Source organism: Pseudochaenichthys georgianus, chromosome 7 (assembly GCF_902827115.2).
Source record: "Pseudochaenichthys georgianus chromosome 7, fPseGeo1.2, whole genome shotgun sequence".
Lineage (NCBI taxonomy): Eukaryota > Metazoa > Chordata > Actinopteri > Perciformes > Channichthyidae > Pseudochaenichthys > Pseudochaenichthys georgianus.
The window spans coordinates 6,546,370-6,566,638 of record NC_047509.1 but is presented as its reverse complement, the minus strand read 5'-3'; the positions used below and the strand labels follow the sequence as shown (position 1 = coordinate 6,566,638).

The following is a 20,269-nucleotide window of genomic DNA, read 5'->3' as shown; positions in this document are numbered from 1 at the left end:
AAAGGTTAAAGGTCATGTGAGTCAACATCATGCAATGTTAACATTCAATTTTCCGTTGAATTTGAAAGATAATTACGAAAGATTAATAAAATAAAAGCGAATACATGAAAGTCAATGTTCTCTATAATACACTATAAAAGGTTTAAGTTACTCAAGCTTTTCCTTTTTATACATTTCACTCAGGAGAAAATTATGACCATCATGTGTGGTTTGATTTGTAACATGTTGTGCGTCTTTGTTAAGCCCCTGTCACACTGTCCCGAAGTTGACACCCGATGGACACACGAATATGGAATTGTGAATTTCGCACGAAGATGGCCCCGAACCACACACGAAGGCAACATTTACATTACATTTAAGAAATACAACTGCAACGAAAGTAACACAAACAATTATGTTAAAGTACTATGACACTGTACTGATATCTTCAGACTTTGTTCTTTACTTTATCCGTCTTTATATGTAGAAAATATTGCGTTTTATTCGTAATGTTGTTTCCATAACAACAACAATTTCCTGTCAACTGTCCTTCAAAATAATATATTATATCCTTTTAGTTTCACAGAACACAAATTGGGTTATTTACATAATATATTTACATGATTTTGTTGTGCAATAAAACAACCCGATGGACACACGATAAAGGAAATGTTCAAATTCGGCTGTGATCGTAGCAACATAGGGCCATTCGTGAGGGCATCTAAGCCATCGTATGACCGCTGGTGGAGTTTCTCAGGCTCCGGCAGCAACTTCGTGAGCGGTGGCAAAATCTTTGGCATGCCAAAGAATTGCCGAAGGACCTTGCGAAGGTTCATTTTCGTGTTGAATTCGTGTGTCCATTTTGCCCTTCGTAAGGCCATCGTGAGGGCATCTTGTTATCATCGGTGCCATCGGGCATTCGCCCCGATCAGAGTGAGGGCGAATGCACCGATGATAACATGAAGAGGACACGACTTGACAAGATGCCCTCACGAGTGCCTTACGAAGTTGCCGCTCACGAAGTTGCTGCCGGAGCCTGAGAAACTCCACCGGCGGTCATACGATGGCTTAGATGCCCTCACAAATGGCCCGATGTTGTTACGATCACAGCCGAATTTAAACATTTCCTTTATCGTGTGTCCATCGGGTGTCAATTTCAGGACAGTGTGACGCGGGCTTTAAGCAAATCATTAACCATTAAACACATACTGTACATCCACCCTTTTAGTTTTCTCTTTTGTTTTCTGTTACACAAGGAGGAGATCATTTTATTATAGTCAAAAACTAAATATAGGAAGGTCAGTTGGGCTACATTGCTTTAAAAACAAAAAAAACCTACATTATGTTTTCAGGAATCATACTATGACGGTTTGCTATCTGCTTTTATGTGTTTCTTTTTCAATATTTTTTATATCTGTGTTTCGGATGATGGACGGTTAATTATGACCCCACACACCTAATGTCAACACACTTTCATTATTTATTTTTGTATTGGTTTCATGCTCTCAGTTCACTTCTTGCTCACTCGTTGACACAGGGCTCCTTCACATCGAGCAGACTCCTTCAGGTAAGTTATCTATTTAGAAGTGTATTATGCAAACAACATGTATACATGCTTTATAGGATGTATAGCTCATGATATAAACCAATTTGTGATTTATACGTTTTGCATCTAATTCAGAACTGAATACTACATTTGTTCACCTAATATAATATTTTAATTTCCTTGACTACTATTACGTTAACAGTTGAGATGGTTCCCACAGAGAAACACTATCTCTAATCTACTGCCAACGAGAGAATAATAAACCGTGAGGATGGCAGGTACGCAACATCGTCTTTCAGTGCATTCTTCACTCAAAGAAATATACTTTATTTAGGATTAACAGTTAGTTAATTTCTAACTTTAGTCAAACGAAGGTGGCGGGCTGATGTGTTTGAGTGTTAATCCCACTGGGTGTTTAACCCTCCTGTTGTCTTCAGGTCAAATCTGACCGGTTTACTACTTTCATCAATCATAACTTTATTGTTTTACATTCGATTGCATTAAAGCTTCATGATATCCTTCATAGTAGACATTTGAACATATACAATTGCTGATCACCACTTTCATTGCATTTTGGATGATTTAGTCAACTTTGTAACACCCATGGTGTTCCTGGTAAAAAAATTACACACACACACACACACACACACACACACACACACACACACACACACACACACACACACACACACACACACACACACACACACACACACACACACACACACACACACACACACACACACACACACACACACACACACACACACACACACACACACACACACACACACACACACACACACACACACACACACACACACACACACACACTCTAGATGTGTCCCCTCCCCCCACATGAAGCACACCTGGCACACACAATACATGTTCAGTGTCTATTCTTTGTATATGTACTGCAGTTCTTCATGTATACCAGTAGTCTGATACAATATGTACAGTCTGAAAGGGTGTTAAATTAAATGTGGTGATGATTAATGGTTGTTGTGTTAATGTAATAGCAGTTAAAACAGAACCGGTCAAATTTGAACACGAACCCCAAAGTAAGGGGAGGAAACGAAGACAATAGGAGGGTTGAAAGGGAATACAGGACCGATGGAACATTACAAGTCCGTACAAGAAAAAAAGCTCCTACGTGTATTCATGAGACATACAAACAGAATCATAATATCTATAATAAAACAACACAATGAAAGGAGCTATTATGCATAATGACACAGCTTACCTCCTTACCTTGCTCCCTGCCTCTCCACCTCTGTTTCTTACTCTCTTATTTGCTACCCTTTTCCCTCAACCTATCCTAAGGGAGTGCTTGTTCTTCCTTCTGTCTGTCTGTGTCTGTGTATTCTCATGTTCCGATTAACCCAGCCTCCCCCAAATGTTCTTGTTTTGTGTCTATATCTACGCCGGGGTCCGGAGTCGAGGCTGATCCTCTTGCTGTAGTCCTGTGTCTTGGATCCTCTATCCTGAGTTCTGGATTAAGTCGTGGACTTCGGGTCGTGGCTGAACCTGTCTCTGCGGTCCTGCCTTGGGTCTCGTCATGCTGCTTCCCTGATGGCTTCCACAGGATTCTAGCTGACATCCTCGTGGATTCATCTTCTTATTACAGACACATGCATTTCCTAACATTCGGTCTATATGCTGTAAAATGTATTATCTCTTGGATTTACACACGGCATCTATTGCACGTCTGTCCGTCCTGGGAGAGGGATCCCTCCTCTGTTGCTCTCCCTGAGGTTTCTCCCATGTTCCCTTAAACTGGGGGTTTTCTCTGGAAGTTTTTCCTTGTACGATGTGAGGGTCTAAGGACAGAGGGTCTAAGGACAGAGGGTGTAAGGACAGAGGGTGTCGTATTGTCATACTGATATTCTGAACAATCTGTGCTGTTGTATTTGCTGTAAAGTGTCTCTACTGTAGGGTATTTTTATTATATGTACAGCACTTTGGCTCGACCAAAAATCGTTTAAAAATGTGCTATATAAATAAAACTTGATTTGATTTTGATTACTGAAACTGAAAGTACAAGGTAGTACTTTCAATGGAGTATTTTTAGACCAAAGTGTTTCTGCGTTGGGGAGGAGAGTAGAGCTGCGTTGTGTTTGGAGGAGGGACTTCATCATTTAAAGAAGGAACAAGTTTCCAGTAAATAAAGACAGTCAGTGGTAAACCATCAGTCTGAGCATGAAAGTCTCTCACACTTTGATCTGCTTCTTCCTCCTCTTCTGTGAGTACTTCTCTTTATTTTCATGTAAGTAATTGAATAATTCTCCTTTAAAGTATTTATTGAGTTGATGCAAGGCTCCAGCAGTAAGAGATGTTCAAATATTTCAAAGTTAGTCTTTTTTGTAGCTTCAAATGTATGTTTCACTTCCTCAAACAAAGTGTACATCATCATTAAACCCAGTTATTATCTGCATACTGAACGAGTAAAACAAAGTCACAACGACTGGTTATTTCTTCAAATAATGTACATGCTTGATTTGACTGCTAATGATTGTTTTCATAATCATCTAATCTGCAAAATATGTTCTTGATTCATTTATTAATCCTTAGATTTCTATTCTTATGTATACATGCCGCTAATGTTACTTTTTATTTTATTTGTATCTGATTATATCTTTTAAACATGTTTTACTTTGTGATAAATAAAGTATACTTATCTAATTGTTTTGTCAAAGTGGTGTGGACATAACAAAAAGAAGATGTACTATTAGGATTTGCATTAATGTAACGCTTAAAATAAGAGATGGAGACTTCATGTAGTCTTTGTGTCTGAAGAAGTGTTTTGATCAGACTGCAGGATCTTACAGGAAGTACTGACCACTACTAATGATGGTTCGTCTTTTGTTCAGCTCTGCAGGGAAACACCGGTCTCGCCAGTGCCCAACTCTCTCTCTATTCAGTCACTGAAGGAGAAGAAGTCCGAGTTATATGCTTCATTCCTTCCTATAGAGGCAGGAAGTTCTTCTGTAAGGAAAAATGTGAAGAAGACGACATTCTCATTGAAACAACTGATGCCGAAGCTTATCAGAGTGGCAGATACAGCATTGATCATAAACAGAAAGATTTTGTTGTGACCATCACTCAGCTGACCAAGTCTGACTCAGGAAAGTACGGGTGTGGTTCGGCTGCATCTTCTTCAAGGAATTCATCCACGTTTATTGAAATCATTGTTGTGGACGGTGAGTTTCTACTAAAAAAGGAATGTTCTTCCTTGTCTAAATAGTTTTACCTTTTCACCTACTTTTTGTTTCAATTGTAATGCTTTATTGTCATGTGCACATTAGCTACAGTTTAGATGTGGCAAAGAAAAACTGAAGTGCAACATGAATATTTACCTCATCTTAATCCTACATCTCTTCTGAAAGTAACGGATAAACCAAGACTGACACACGTACACAAGTGTATTTGAATATTATTGTAAAGAACACACTTATTGTTATTTCAAGTGATATTTTAGAGATGAAGAATGTAATACCAGGAGCAGGAGCATATTGCTCTGTTGTATGTTTTCCATTGCTGAATGTAGTAGAGTCTATGAGACAGCTCTCTGTTCTGTTGAAAAGTAAGACAATAAGTAATAGATTGAGATCAATAGACAATATTAAAACAACTGAACTGGTCGTTGGCTGCGGTCGGGGCTTTAAGGAATACATTAACCCCCAAATTACAATGTTTTGATTAATGAATAATAACTCATGTTTTGAGCACAGTGTAAAATAATGATTTGCTAAATCTCCTTGGAAAATATTTAGTTAAAAAGCTGTTTCATTAAATCGTCACACCTCATCCCGCAGTGACTGGATCAAGTTTTAAAAAACACAAAGTTATAAATAATGAAACTACGATTTGTAAACTACACATAGTAACTAATGATTGTTTTTTTTTTCAACAGCAAAACTTGATGGTGGTCCTTCGGCAGAAAAAACAATCGATGCTAGAACTGGAGGAAATATTGTAGTCGAATGCTCCTTTACTCGCTCTGGGACCAGGATGTACTTCTGCAAGGAGGAATGTGAAGGAGACATTCTTGTTGAAACAACTAGTAACACATATGCTTTAAAAAGCAGATACAGCATCAGACATGTTAAAGGAGGATTTGTGTTTGTGAGCATCAAACAGCTGACCCAGTCTGACTCAGGATGGTACAGGTGTGGTCTGCGCGGATCTGACTCTAAAGATCCATACCAGAGGTTTAGGCTCATCGTCACTGATGGTGAGTTTCTGCTTGATGATGAAAATGTTTGTTCACGTCTCTGAAGACAGTTTTCACTGAAAGCTGCTGATGCTTTGAACTCTCAATTCAGTTCAGTCGACACACACAGACACTCGGGAGGATCTCATTTCTCTCATCAGGACTTCTTTGTGTCTGCTTATTTTTGTTCACAGCTCTGACCACTTCTACTCCTTCATCATCCGTCTCATCAGCATCCTCAACAACAACAAACCAAAGTGAAAGTTCCACAACTACACCAGCCTCCCCTAAAACTACAGAGCACCCTGAAACAACTAAAGGTACATCCACAAACGGTGCTTACTAGATACAGTTTCAACAACTTATGAGACATGAAAGAGCACGAGAATGTCCAAAAGTACATTTTAAAATGCTGAACCTCCAAATCAGGTTCCCAGTGTTCAAAAGATTTACTTTATTTTGACAATATAAGGCAAATACTTTTGAGCTGTTGTCTTCACCTAAAGATAACCTGTCCCCCCCTAAAAAACAAAATGGATTGTGGGTACTCTGAGTCTTAGATGTCATTGTTTACATTTAACTCTTCAAACAACGACAGGTGTGGTCCTGTATGGGCGTCTGACTCTGGTCGTCCTGGTCATCGTGTCATCACTGTCTGTGTCTGTGCTGGTATTCTGCAGGAAGAGGATTTGTAAAGCCAAAAGTGAGGAACCAGGTAACACACTCACTCACACACACACACACACACACACACACACACACACACACACACACACACACACACACACACACACACACACACACACACACACACACACACACACACACACACACACACACACACACACACACGCACACACACACGCACACACACACACACACACAAAACCAGATTGGGTGAACGGATATTCATTTACATCATTATACATAACCCAACTGCTGCTCAGTCTAAAGGTTTTGTTATCACTGGTTCTTGGAGAGCGATAATCCTTCAGTTGTTGCTAGGAAACAGGTGCTAGATTTATGCTTTGTCAGTTGCAACATCACAAACATAAAACATATAGTCTAGTAGTATCTATGCAACTGCACAATAATACAATTCAAAAACAACAACCTACATTTAAATCTATATCACACCTGACTGCAAATCAGTCCGCCATTTCTAAAAATAAGCTTTTCACAAACACATACAAATAGAGAGAGCTACAGTAAGAGCAAAGCTTCCTCTATGAAGACTCAGTGAATCAGATCAGAGGCTTTTTTTAAATTCAATATGCATTTTAGAAACATGTAAAGCCATAGCTTGTTATTATTTTCATTGAAACTTTATTTTATATACTTATTCAATTGTCTTTAGTAATTGAAATTTGCAGGATGGTTAATGATTAAATATACTGTATATTCTGTTTACAAACTCAAAACACATCTATTTATCTTGTTGGCCTAAATATTGGTTCAAATGGGGAATGTGTGATGTCATGTTTGAAAATCAAGTACTGTTGTGTTTTTCAGAACCTCGTGAGGAAACACTATGTGCTTCTGCACCAGAGGTGAGTTTGAGAAAATCTAAGCATCATATTAATACATTCTTCTGTAGACCCACTAAGCGTACTGTGACGACCCCTGCTTTGCTCTCTCCTGTTGTGTGTGTGTTTGCCCTTTAATGTTCTCCCTTTGTCTGTCAGCATTGATTGAGGACACCTGGCTGCTGGTACCGGAGGGTTAAAAGCAGTGGCGTAGCCACCATAGGCCCAGGCCCACCCAGTTTACTCATTGGCCCACCCTGAGAAAGCTTTGGTGTCATTTAAAAAAATAATTAATAATTATTTTATTATTATTATAAAAAAATGTATTCACCCATTGGGAATATCCAAGAATTCAAAGTGAAATTCAAGTGAACAAATATCGAGTTTAATTAATGTTGTAGGCTTATGTGTTTTGTCCTCTGAACCGAACCGAGTGTGGGTTCCGGCGCGCGCCATAATAACTTGAGAGAGGCAGAGAGCTGCCTGCAAAATAAATGATGGCTCAAAGTTCACTAATGAACTTTGGTTTAAAAGAAAAAAAACAGACTCCAAGAAGAGCCCCCTCTGCCCTCATCTAGCAGCGATCTTTCCGATCATTTTCTGATAACGATGAAATAGCCCCGCCTCCCTCTCCCCACGCCTCCCTCTCCCCACGTCTCCCTCTCCCCACGCCTCCTGCTGCTGGGCTGTCAGAAGAAAATAAATGTTAACGGAAACTCTGCCGCACGGTTCCCTCGTCCCTGGGAAGAGGCGGAGAGGTGGGTGTTTTGCATCTGCTGGTGGACAGTCCGGAGAGATATACACAGGGTTGGGTTGGAACGGAATACATGTAACGGCGTTACGTAATCAGAATACAAAAATCAAGTGTATTCAGCTGGCGTTAGATTTGAAAAACGAGTAATCTGATGTTACTTTCGTAAACCTGAAGTGAATACATTTTGGAATACTTATTGGAATTATTGGTGGAAAAGTTTCCTCACAAAATGTAATATTCATTACCGGCAGAACTGTGTGCACACTGCACAGCGTGTCTGTGTGCGAGAGAGAGATGCAGAGGCCCCGCCCCCACACGCAGATGAGAGAGAGATCTCTTTTAAAATATATTGAAAGTTAGAAACGGAGATGGTTAGATAAAATGTGCAAGATAACGTTTATGTAGCATTTCTTTATTGTCGAAAATAAAATCAAAGTGAATGGCCTGCTGCTGCTGAAGGCATGGGGCAAGTGACTGGAACAAGTTTTTAAAGTTATTACATCGTTTCAGATAATAATAATAATAATAATAATAAATAATAATGATGATTCATTCTATTTAGGGACGCCTTTCAAAGCACCCAAGGACACCTTACAATTCATAACATATGATAAGGAAAGGTTTTAAGACAGTACAAAGAATGCAGTCCGGGTGATGTTTTCTATGTGGGGTGCAGATGAGAGAGCTGTCCAGAATGACACCAAGATGTTCTGTTTGTGCTCTTGATAATAAAACGGTAAAATACGTTTCTCCTGTTCACCAAAACATACCCATCTGTTATGGAAAAAGAAAGTATTCCAAAAGTATTCTAAAAGTAATCTGCCACCGGCGGGGATTGTTGTTAGCTTCTGATACGCAGAAGAAAAATCTGGCCCACCCTATTTTTTACGGGCCCACCATAAAGTACATTTCTGCCTAAGCTACTGGTTAAAAGGCCTGAGCCAGACTCTCGATGTCTCTCTCCGCGGAGGACCTGTTTTGGGAGAGAAGCCTTTTCGTTTATGCTTTTGCCTTGCCTGTTAGTTTTGTTTTACGTTGAGTTGTGGTTAATAAATATCTTTTCATATATCTTGTCCTTTCCACGCTTTTGTTATGGCCAAGAGCCAGGTCATGGCCCAACATCTATGTGAGATCTCCTGGGTAAATCTCTTCAATTCACCCTCACGCCAAATAAACACAATCAAATTGAGCCAAAACCAATTATTATTACAACGTTGTCTTTACAGCTAGTTTACGAAATACACCAACAAAAGTTAAACACTTTTAACTTAGGGATCACAAAATCTTCGCTCGGTATGGGCTACATTTTTGCACCTGTTGCTGCTTCCTATTCATATTTACTAAGATGCCAGGTTTGATTCATTTCGGACAATGTCTGCAGTAATACAATACGTGTAAATATGAATAAAATACCTAAACAAACACAACTTTTTTTTGTTTTGATGACGTAACTTCACAACCAAGTCCAGTTGCTTGTTTTGTTCTGTTGTTAAAGACACATTTAATCAAGCAATGTTTTTTCCTCCAGGCTGAAGACGACCCGAGTCAACCCGCCTACTCTGAGATCAAATTTGTCAGCGTGGGCTCGTCCCACAGCGGTTTCCATGGTGACGCTGAGTGTGTTATCTACTCTGTTCCTCGGGTGGAAGCTAGCTCTGATGAGCCCCCTCTGTACTCTACTGTTAACAACCCCCAATAACTCTCACAGTCTGGCAGAAGAAGCTGGTGTGAATCAAGCAGCCGCGTAAATATTCTATACAGAGGGATGTGTGTGGGAATATGTACGATTATCTAACCATTTACTTATTTCAAACCTGCTTTGAATGACCTCGTGATAATAAGTCCAGTTCTGCTCTAGTTCACAAACGTGCCGCTTCAACAGTTTTCTTCAGGTCAAAGCTGGTTGCACTTATTGTACGTCCCTTTGGATAAAAGCCTCAGCTCAACGATATGTAGTTTAATGTAAAGCTCTTTTATGGCTTCAATGTATTTATAAAGTTGAGTTTATTACACTTTATATGGTATTAAAGTTATCTCTGTAAGATAGACTGTTCTAGTCAAGTTAGCAGATTAGCATAAGATATGTTGCTTCGAATTAGCTTTGACTATTAAATTGACTATTTTGGTTAAAGACTTCATTTACAGAAATGTTTAATTATAGCGGAATATAAATAAATAGATATGAAACTAGATGTGGTCAGTGCGGGTTTCAAGATGCCACTCCTCATACTGTTGCGCAATGTGTCCTGTTTGTATTGTTTATATATATATTTGGATTTGCACCTTTTTTATAGGGTTTTATTTTTTATATTTAATTGTATATTAGCAATTGTCCTGCTCTGTACTGCATCTGCTGCACAACACACCTTCTACGTATACAAATAAAAGTTATCTTAAACAAATTATTTCTGAAATGTGTTTGACAATAATTTAATAATTTAAATGTTAACAGTAAAAGATATTATTGTGCTGCATTAAGTTGCAAAGTTTTAAAGTGAAACCATACGTGATACACATGCAGGTGTTAGAGGGACTCCATCGTTTAGAGAAGTGAAAACGTGTTGGTTTGCCGGTGAAAGAAAGAGAGGCAGCGTTCAACCATCAGAGACTCGAACATGGACGTCTGCCACCGTTTGACCTTCTTCGTCCTCAGTGAGTACACTTTGTATTTCTGTCATTTCTCTTTAACGTAATCTTCCTTTCTGTATTTAATGTTAACTCCCCCAGCTGTGTGACCAGGTGTTTGTTTGTTTGTGTGGGTGAAGGTGTGACCAGCCATGAGTATGAGTTTCATTATTTGTATTTAATATAAAAAACGTATGGGCATATTCCTAATGTATTTTTAATCCACAAAATGTTTTGAACCACTCACATCTATTCAACAACAAATGGTACTGTAATATATACGCTTTGCAGCATACAATATTAATTAAAGTGAAGTACAGTGCATATATCCCTTCACAGAACTAAAGTATGCTTTTAAATAAGGTTTGATGAGATGATGGAATCAAAGCTGAACTGAATCACATAAAAGGCACACGTGCTGAAAACCCAACCCCAGAAGGGGGTCTGGATTCTCCCCCAGGAGATTTTTAGAAATGCTAACATAAAAACTACTCATTCTGGTACACTCTGAGAAGAAAATAAATACATCTATTACTACCCGACATATTCATAATATTTCATGCCATTGTTTGTGTTTCACTTTGTTCTGAAGCTGAACTTGCTGCTCCTCACAGAGAGAAGAGCAAAGAGGAGAGAGTCTGTGTGAATTACTTTAAATTGTGGGTAAGGGTAGATAGCCCCCGTTGTTCTGTGACCTGTCAATCATCAAACCGAGGGTCATATTTCATTATGTGTTCATTTGTATCTGAAGTTGTACCCATGGATGTATAAAGAGTAGTTCCACCGCAAAGTTATTCTCCGTGGGGACTTCCGGAAACAATCTTGATTCTGATTGGCCAGAAGACTCGAAAAAACATCAGCAAAGATATTTTATTGAGAAGACGTTTTCAAAACCGTTTATGGTCTCCGGTACTTCCAGTCCAACGCCTACTGCATGCACAGCGTTAGAAAATCGGGCCTTCGAAACGGGTCCCACATTTGGGTTGAGAATACCCACCAGTTGAGAATATTTTACAGAAAACGTTTGTATGCATAATGGAGCTGCTACTATGTTGTATGCCATTAAATATCACGTCTTATATGTTAAGTTAAAGATGATTTCCCAATAATGTCTTGATTGCTTTTGTGAAACTGTTTCATGTGATGACAATACACACAGAACCAATGCCTGGTAGACTGTGATTTACCTGTGCAGCTTGTTGTTTGACAATGTGTAAATGTAGTTCAGTATTTGCTGTAATTAGTTACAGGAGGCACAGACAGTGACCGTTGCTTTTCTTTTTAACAGCCCTGCAGGGTCCAAACACTGGTCTTGTCTCTGCAGGAGGACACCCCGTCTTCACAGGGACTGAAGGAGGAAATATTTCAGTTCATTGCTCCTTTGTTTTTCCAGGAAGAAGGAAGTTACTCTGCAAACCAGACTGTGAGGAACGCATTCTCATTGAAACGACTGGTGACAAGGCTACTCAAGGCAGATACCGCATTGAATATATCAAAACTATTTTTCTGTCATATCGCGTTCGCGTTGGTATCACAAAGCTGACGAAGTCCGACTCAGGACGGTACAAATGTATTCTGGACAGATATTTGCTTCCAAACTCACATGGTCTGATAGAAATCATCGTAGAAGATGGTGAGTTTTTACTAAAAGACAAAGTATGCTTAGGTTTTAGGGTTCCAAAAACACCAAATGTATGTAATCTTACAACTGTTAACATTTATCACTTAAAAACAACGGGTCCCATTCTTAAAGGGCCCTGTTATTCTCATTTCCAGGTTCATATCAGTATGTAGTGTCTCTACTGGGACATGTCTCCGTGCTTTAATGTTCAAAAAGCTCTTTATTTGTCTCATACTGCCTGTGCTGCAGCACCTCTTTTCACCCTCTGTCTGAAACCAGAGCCCAGTCTGCTCTGGTTAGCTGGCAGGCTCTGTTGTGATTGGTCAATCGCTTAGAGATGGCCCGCCCCTTAACCTGATAAACTGAAGCTGTTACATGGATAAAGCTTTATTTGAATTTTGATTATAAGCATTATATGTTACGATTCCAAATAAAATACTCACTCTAAAATGTATCTTTACTAAAATACTGTCAATATTTGTTCACATCCTTTCGTTGTGTCTTCATTGATCTCAGCTCCAACGACTTCCAAACCAAAGTGGACTCTTCAACCTTTTTCCACTGAAGTTCAGTCAGCCTCCACACCCCCAACACCTCAGAAGCAAAGCTCCAGTTTAAGAAGTTTCACATCCTCATCCTCTTCCCCTGAAACCCCCACCCATCAGCAGCAGACGGAGGGAACAGCTGCACCAGCTTCAGGTACTTTTTAAAATCTTTGAGAACACAGTTTTAGGGTTCCCTTGAATGTTCGTGAAACCGTTTAGGCTTCACTATGAAACTGAAAAGAAACGAAGACTACTGAACGTTTTCCTACGGGATCACCGAGGCCAAATCGAGCCAGGTCGTAAAGTTATCTTGTCAAGATCCCCTTCCCCACTTCCATTATCCTTAGTTGCCACACCCACCTTTTAGCTCTAATATTAACATTCGACAAAACATAATTACAACAAAAATCAAAACATCCAAAAAAAACGCTCAACTTCAAGCACTGCATGAAAGTTGATGATTCATCTGAATATTATATTAAAGTATGAATTGCTGATGTCAGTGATCGCATCAAGTTATGAAGATATTAAACAAAACGTAACAAGGTGTTCTTGAACTGATCTTATACGAAGATGAGGCAGAAGTAAAAGGTAATGTGTTTCTAAAACATTACTGCATGCCACATAGAAGAAGTGATGGAGGAAGGGTGCAACAGGTGCTGCTTCCCAACAGCTTTTATGTTTTGAAGAACACAAAGTGAAGCTTTTTCTACACCGCCTATGCCATTGCTGTCTAAAGGGAGTAACAGTGTGATGTATATACAATGCGTTCTTATTTACAGTAGTAACAAAGTTAAACCATTGACCCGAGTGTGTTTGAGTTTGTTTATGTGTGTATTGAATCATGATATGTGTGTGTAACCCACCGCAGGGGGTCCGCTGTATGTGGGGCTGATTGTGCTCGCCAAGATCATGTTATCTCTGGCTGGGCTGTTCTTCTGCTGGAGGAGGGCCCGGAAACACAAAGGCAAGGCAACAGGAAACACACACTCACACACACCATGTATACATCACTTCAGGGGACATTACATTGACTTACATGCATTTCTTGGAGACTTATCCTAACCTTAACCCTAACCAAGTCTTCACCCTAAAATTAATGATCCCCCTTATGGGGACCTCCATTTTGTCCCCATAAGGGAGGCGAGTCCCCACACGTGACTGTGTAAACAGATTTAGGTCTCCACAAGTATAGTAATGCTAGGCCACACACACGCACAGACACACACACACACGCACAGACACACAAACACACATGCACAGACACACACACACACACAGTTAAAACTGCCATTTTCGCATGAATAATGACACTTTCTAATCTTTTATGAATCAAAGTTTAACATAACAGATAACAGTCGTTCTAAATGTAAAATGTAAAAAAAGATAATTTCATGATTAATTTTGTACGTGCTAATACTGTATATCAATAATACAAAAAATAATATCATTGCTCCAAAAACAGGTATCTGTTAAATTAACCAAAGACCCAGTTTTTGTTCGGCCAGATGTTTCATAAGTGGTCTGACTGCGTTTTTGATGCATGTTTTTCAGAGCTTCCTGTTGAAGCAGAGTACGCTTCTGTCTCAAAGGTGAGTTTGGGGAAAGTGTGGACATGCAAACATCACTAGTGTTTGTGAAACTAGCTGATATGAATACAAACTAAACCCGTCTTCTCCTGTAGACCAACAAGCCCACACAGAGATCTCCTGCTGTGGAAATCCCTTCAGTTCATGCTTACGCCAAATACACCAAACCAAAAGACGATAAATCCAGTGACGACTACAGTTTGGTCGGACCCGTCGGTACCACTGCTGCCCGTTCTCAACACAAAGTAAGATAAACTCTCAAAGATGGTGGTTTCTCTGTACTTTTATTCACTGTGTTGTTTGGACCCCGGCTTTCTAATCTAACCAGAAGATCTTTATTATCGTTATACTCCTGAACAACATGTTGCAGGTTTCTCTCTATGCAGCTTTTTTTTTTAAAAGCACAAGATAAATTATTCTTTATATTATTTTGGGGAAGCAGGCTTTTTTCTTTGTTGCAGGGCTTCACACAGGAAAGGGTGTGAAAGCCTGGGTGTGGACATGGTGTCAACAAACAAAGTGTCACATAACAGTTTATGTTTGAGATTACACAGGCAGGGCCGCCTTAATGCACGGGCTGACCTGGGGGGTATACTGCGAAGCAGGATTTTCGCTTAGCCGGCTAAATTCAGGGAAAACTCCGGCTTTCCGGTCATCCGAAGCTGGTTCTCTTTTTAGCAGGCTAGATGTCCATGGTAATATATGCTAAGCAGCTAACCTGGTCGGGACCAGGTTAGGTTGCAGGCTAAGAGCTCAACTCAGTGAAAGCACCGCCTGCTGACCAATCAGAGCTCAGTGTGCAGAGTTTAAAGCGATCAAGTCATATCACAGGAGAAAGGAAACAGAAAAACTGCCGTCGCAGGAAAGACGGCCGGCAAAAATCACCGACTGTGTGAACGTGAACATTAATAGACTATCACCTCCCATCTTCAGAGCAATCTGACTATTATAACATTAGCGTTAAGAAAGCTTACTTAAATATCGGCCACAACATAAGTAACCGGATCAGAGTACATTAAGTACAGTCCGCGGCATATCACTTCATAATGTATCATATATCTCCTTATCTGAGTCAGCTGAGCCGTATCTGGCCGTGCAACACTCACAGTGTCACATACTGGATGCAGAAGTATTATTTTAAGCAACACATAAGTTGACGAAACACTCGAGACAAATGTAATGAAAGTCAGATCGTGTTTTAGACGGGGCAGTGATATCATAAACCTGTTAATGTACGCATTCAAACACTTTTTATTTTGCCAGCTGTGTTCACCTTGCAGGTGCAGCTCTGTGGCTTTGATCCTGGATAAAGTGTTTAAGTCATGGATGTTTAAAGTTTAACTTCTTCATTTTTGACTAGTATTAAAGTTCACTTTTCATTCAGGAAGTATGACGCTGCGCTGTCAGTATATGCTTCTCCATGTTTGTGATTGGTCGAATGCTCCAGATACCACCCCTTTCATGTGAACGCGCACCTAACTAGATAGGACACGGCTGGCTTGAGCGATCCACTTGATAACCCGCGTCGTAGTACAGTTTAGCGAGAGCGCGTATGTTTTGGATTAGGCCAACCGGCTAACTCAAACATATCCAGGTTAGGTTGAACCAGCTTCGTAGCATAGGCCCCAGGTTAGGTTGCAGGCTAAGAGCTCAACTCAGTGAAAGCACCGCCTGCTGACCAATCAGAGCTCAGTGTGCGGAGTTTAAAGCGATCAAGTCATATTACAGGAGAAAGGAAATACAGAAAAACTGCCGTCGCAGGAAAGACGGCCGTCAAAAATCACCGACTGTGTGAACGTGAACATGAATAGAATATCACCGCCATCTTCAGAGCAATCTGACTATTATAACATTAGCGTTAAGAAAGCTTACTTAAATATCGGCCACAACATAAGTAACCGGATCAGAGTACATTAAGTGCAGTCCGCGGCATATCACTTCATAATGTATCATATCTCCTTATCTGAGTCAGCTGAGCCGTATCTGGCCGTGCAACACTCACAGTGTCACATACTGTATGCAGAAGTATTATTTTAAGCAACACATAAGTTGACGAAACACTCGAGACAAATGTAATTGAAGTCAGATCGTGTTTTAGACGGGGCAGTGATATCATAAACCTGTTAATGTACGCATTCAAACACTTTTTCTTTTACCAGCTGTATTCACCTTGCAGGTGCAGCTGTGGCTTTTATCCTGGGTAAAGTGTTTAAGTCATGGATGTTTAAAGTTTAACTTCTTCATTTTTGACTAGTATTAAAGTTCACTTTTCATTCAGGAAGTATGACGCTGCGCTGTCAGTACGCTTCTCCATGTTTGTGATTGGTCGAATGCTCCAAATACCACCCCTTTCATGTGAACGCACACCTAACTAGATAGGACACGGCTGGCTTGAGCGATCCACTTGATAACCAGCGTCGTAGTACAGTTTAGCGAGAGCGCGTATGTTTTGGATTAGGCCAACCGGCTAACTCAAACATATCCAGGTTAGGTTGAACCAGGTTCGTACGGAGATCGGGGGGCCTATCATGAGCCAATACAAATATATATATATATTTTATTTATTATTTCGGGTGTTTTTTTTTAAATGTTAAATAAACAAAGTCTTGGCTTTCAGAATATGAAACTTTTATTTCCAAAATCACACGGTAAATACATTTTTGAAGCTTGTAAAGGGAAGATGACAGCTCTCACTCGCCACCCTGCACTTCCACAGTGCCGCCCCCCCCTCCCTCCGGCTGAAATTATGAATGTAAGGCGTATAGCAATCATAGATAACACGGCAGGGTCCGTTACAGTTTGTTTTCAACTGATTTAAAATAAACAAAGTCTTGGCTTTCAGAATATTAAACTTGTTGATGATAAATACAACTTTGAAGCTTTGGCAAGCGGAGAACGGAGTAACTTGACGTCACAGCAGGCACAACAACAGCCGGTGTTTCTCGTGAGTGTTTTCTCCGGGAAACAAACACAATACACACAAACGCAAAATTACACACACACACACACACACACACACACACACACACACACACACACACACACACACACACACACACACACACACACACACACACACACACACACACACACACACACACACACACACACACACACACACACACACACACACACACACACACACACACACACACACGTGAGCTTCCCCCAGACCAGTAATCCAAACGAAAATATCTTCCATACTATTTTTATCATTTGCTCCGCTAATCAATCAGATCGATGGATTCCAGAGATGACTCCGAAACAGTCAGTGGGCACCACTTAACAGCCAATCAGAATGAGAATATGTTTCACATGTGACTTATTCAAATTGCGAGTGATTGAATGACAGATGAAGGTTGTTTAGGAGAAAATGTCGGAGAAGAGAAAGTTTGAGAGTGGTGCTCGGAAAAGGAAATTGTTGAGGGAAAAGGAGTTTCGAGACAAGCAGCTATTACAAAACATGCCGAAGCTTCCAGGTTATTTTAAACCTGTAGGTCAGGATGAGGAGGAAGGACAGATGAGTTCTGTACCGAGCGGCAGCGGTGCCGGCCTCGGAGCCAAGTAGGCCGTCTGGTTCTGATAGCGATCGAGTAGCAGGAGAGGAAAAACAGACAGGAGGGACATTATCTGTTGGAGGAGATGAGAGGACGACGAGGACTTGCTACGTGAGGGAGCCAACGGCAACCGGACAAATACATGAGGGAGGCCCGATACGTCACTCATCTGGAGGAGAGGACCAGGCGCGCGTAGAGCAGAGTGGAGAAGTGCGATCACAGAGCCTGCCGAGGCTATAAATGACTTTGATTTGTTGTTTAAATAGGGGGCCTGGGCCCCAGGGCCTGATGGCAGGTTAAGGTGGGCTTGTACACAGGGATTCAAGATTTTACTCAGAAGTTACACTCAAAATACATATTTAGAAAATTAAGTTTTAAGCAACTGTATCACCATGTTGCTTCCTGGTGAGAACGCTGTTACAGCCGCCGCCTCCCAGGTCCTGTTAATTCCGTGTTGACTGTGTTATATGTAAATTAGCTGTGCGGTTGCTATGACGTCCGGTGGCCGTAACAGCGCTGTACTATGCTTTATAATATAGGTATTTGTTCTCTATGTATAGTCGCTCTTAATGCCAAAAAAAACTAAGATATATACCTTAAAAGGTTTGTTAAAAGGTTACATTTTAGACCACATCTATTTTCTTCATCAACAGGCAAGCTTTTAAAAACAGGAACTAGGTGGGCTTGAGATCAAACCACAAGCTGTTTCGAGGAGGAAGTCCTCAGACCGTTTAAATGTAGGCGCTGAGACGAAGTTTCAAAAACACGATATTAATATCAATGATGAACAGGAATTTTTCAAATAAACCTTGTAAACTGCTAACCGAAATCTACGGAAGAGGATTAGGGCCACATGATTTATTTTTTTGGGAGGATTTGAAAAAAAAACGGTTTTTTTTTGTTCTGAGATTAAAGTCAGAATTCTGAACAAAAAACTTTTTTTTTTATGTGGCCCTAATCCTCTTCCGTAGAAAGCAGCACAGGAACTGATGTTAAATATAGCACTAGAAGGGGCAGTCTGTGGTTTATGGCTTATTCTTGAGTTAAAAAATGAAAATTGAAGAAGATTCAATTTATCAATCAATCAACATCTTTATTAATCCCGCAAGAAGATTCAATTTATTGTCATTACGGTGCTATGTAACGAAACCTCTGCATTTGACCCATCCTAGTGTTAGGAGCAGTGTGCTGCCATTATGTACAGCGCAGTGTAGGGAACGATTCCTTGTTCAGGGACACCTCGGTAGCACTTGGTCTTTCCGGGACTTGAACTGGTGACCTTCCAGTTGCCAAGCCAAGTCCCTATGGACTTCGCCACCACCGCCCTCATAGGTTTTAACTGTTTAACGATAAAGCACAGTTTAACTTGTGTATATATGTAGGTATGTCGGGCCTTTATTGTGTTTTCGTATTGTGAATGGGGGTAATGGAGTGATTCAACGTGACATGTTTAGCTTGATGTGTGAGCACAAGAGTAAAGAAAAGTCATCTTTCTGGCCTTTTGTGCGCTGTAGGTTATTGAGTCATTAGTTATAAACTTGATTTGTATTCTTCTTCCAGGCTGAAGATGATTCCAGTGAACTCGTCTACTCTGAACTGAGATTTCCTGTCGTTACCGCCTCATCACTCAACGCCTCCTCTCGTGCCAATGATGTCATCTACTCCATGATTCAAGTGGAGGCCAAACCAAAGGAATACTAATACCTTTCCTCGTCAAGGGAGGCAGACCTATACAGAACAAAACATTATTTATTAAATGTATTAAAGAGAATATCTTTCGATAAAAACGTACCTTAATCTAAACAACATAAATCAAATAAAAGAATGGTTAGTTTTGGCTCTTCTGCATGGTGCATTAAGAATATTTAGATGCAACATTTTGTCTCATAAACCTCTATCGCTTGAATACACTTCCTCCTTCTCTGTTTTTTCAACTCAAAACAACACAAATAATATGATTATAGATGTATTATGTAACTCCTTGGCTGCAATGCTGCTGAACTGCTGCTCATCCCTGTGGTCATAAAACAAATAAAAACTAAATAAAATAATCACATTCAGGAGTGTCCTGTTTTCTGTCTCTACAACTCTTTCTTTACTTTCTAGTTCAACATTTCTTATAAATATTGTCAAACATGAAACCTCAAAAGCATCAGTTATTAAAACCTCACACTCTGGTGAATGTAGCAGAATCATATTGAGCGAAATGCTTTTACCACCAGGGTTTAAACACCAAACTATGTGTAGCGGCATGCTACCTGAAGTACATCAATGTAACCAGTAGATGGCAGTGTGTACTCTGTCATATACCTGC

General features: G+C 40.1%; 2 protein-coding genes across 7 annotated transcripts; both read left to right on the top strand.

Annotated features, from left to right (window-relative positions):
- The first annotated feature begins 3,700 nt into the window (after positions 1 to 3,700).
- Positions 3,701 to 10,393, top strand: LOC117449714 (polymeric immunoglobulin receptor-like). Of its 3 annotated transcripts, none has more exons than XM_034087548.2 (7): positions 3,701 to 3,791; positions 4,396 to 4,725; positions 5,439 to 5,759; positions 5,933 to 6,058; positions 6,337 to 6,441; positions 7,251 to 7,288; positions 9,547 to 10,393. In XM_034087548.2, the coding sequence occupies exons 1-7, from the start codon at positions 3,725 to 3,727 to the stop codon at positions 9,715 to 9,717; spliced, it is 1,158 nt and encodes a 385-aa protein (XP_033943439.1). In that variant the 5' UTR covers positions 3,701 to 3,724; the 3' UTR covers positions 9,718 to 10,393. The 3 variants fall into 3 exon arrangements, with proteins under 3 accessions (XP_033943439.1, XP_033943438.1, XP_033943440.1); XM_034087547.2 differs by having other exon boundaries at positions 6,337 to 6,453; XM_034087549.2 differs by having other exon boundaries at positions 3,711 to 3,767; positions 6,337 to 6,453.
- A 193-nt stretch (positions 10,394 to 10,586) lies between these two features.
- LOC117449744 (uncharacterized) lies at positions 10,587 to 19,998 on the top strand. 4 transcript variants are annotated; one of them, XM_034087608.1, is made up of 7 exons: positions 10,587 to 10,670; positions 11,932 to 12,066; positions 12,781 to 12,963; positions 13,681 to 13,776; positions 14,364 to 14,401; positions 14,494 to 14,643; positions 19,516 to 19,998. In XM_034087608.1, exons 1-7 carry the CDS (start codon positions 10,634 to 10,636, stop codon positions 19,654 to 19,656), a joined length of 780 nt encoding a protein of 259 aa, XP_033943499.1. In that variant the 5' UTR covers positions 10,587 to 10,633; the 3' UTR covers positions 19,657 to 19,998. The 4 variants fall into 4 exon arrangements, with proteins under 4 accessions (XP_033943499.1, XP_033943498.1, XP_033943497.1 ...); XM_034087607.1 differs by having other exon boundaries at positions 11,932 to 12,096; XM_034087606.1 differs by having other exon boundaries at positions 11,932 to 12,114.
- Positions 19,999 to 20,269: the final 271 nt, after the last annotated feature.

Excerpts from the sequence above, each read along its gene's own strand:
- LOC117449714 (XM_034087547.2), top strand. The coding sequence starts at position 3,725 with ATGAAAGTCTCTCACACTTTGATCTGCTTCTTCCTCCTCTTCTGTGAG. Across the intron at positions 3,792-4,395 it reads GTACTTCTCTTTATTTTCAT|CTCTGCAGGGAAACACCGGT; the intron begins GTAAGTAATTGA and ends TCTTTTGTTCAG. Across the intron at positions 7,289-9,546 it reads TATGTGCTTCTGCACCAGAG|GCTGAAGACGACCCGAGTCA; the intron begins GTGAGTTTGAGA and ends TTTTTCCTCCAG.
- LOC117449744 (XM_034087605.1), top strand. The coding sequence starts at position 10,634 with ATGGACGTCTGCCACCGTTTGACCTTCTTCGTCCTCA. Across the intron at positions 10,671-11,931 it reads TTTGACCTTCTTCGTCCTCA|CCCTGCAGGGTCCAAACACT; the intron begins GTGAGTACACTT and ends TCTTTTTAACAG. Across the intron at positions 14,644-19,515 it reads CTGCCCGTTCTCAACACAAA|GCTGAAGATGATTCCAGTGA; the intron begins GTAAGATAAACT and ends TTCTTCTTCCAG.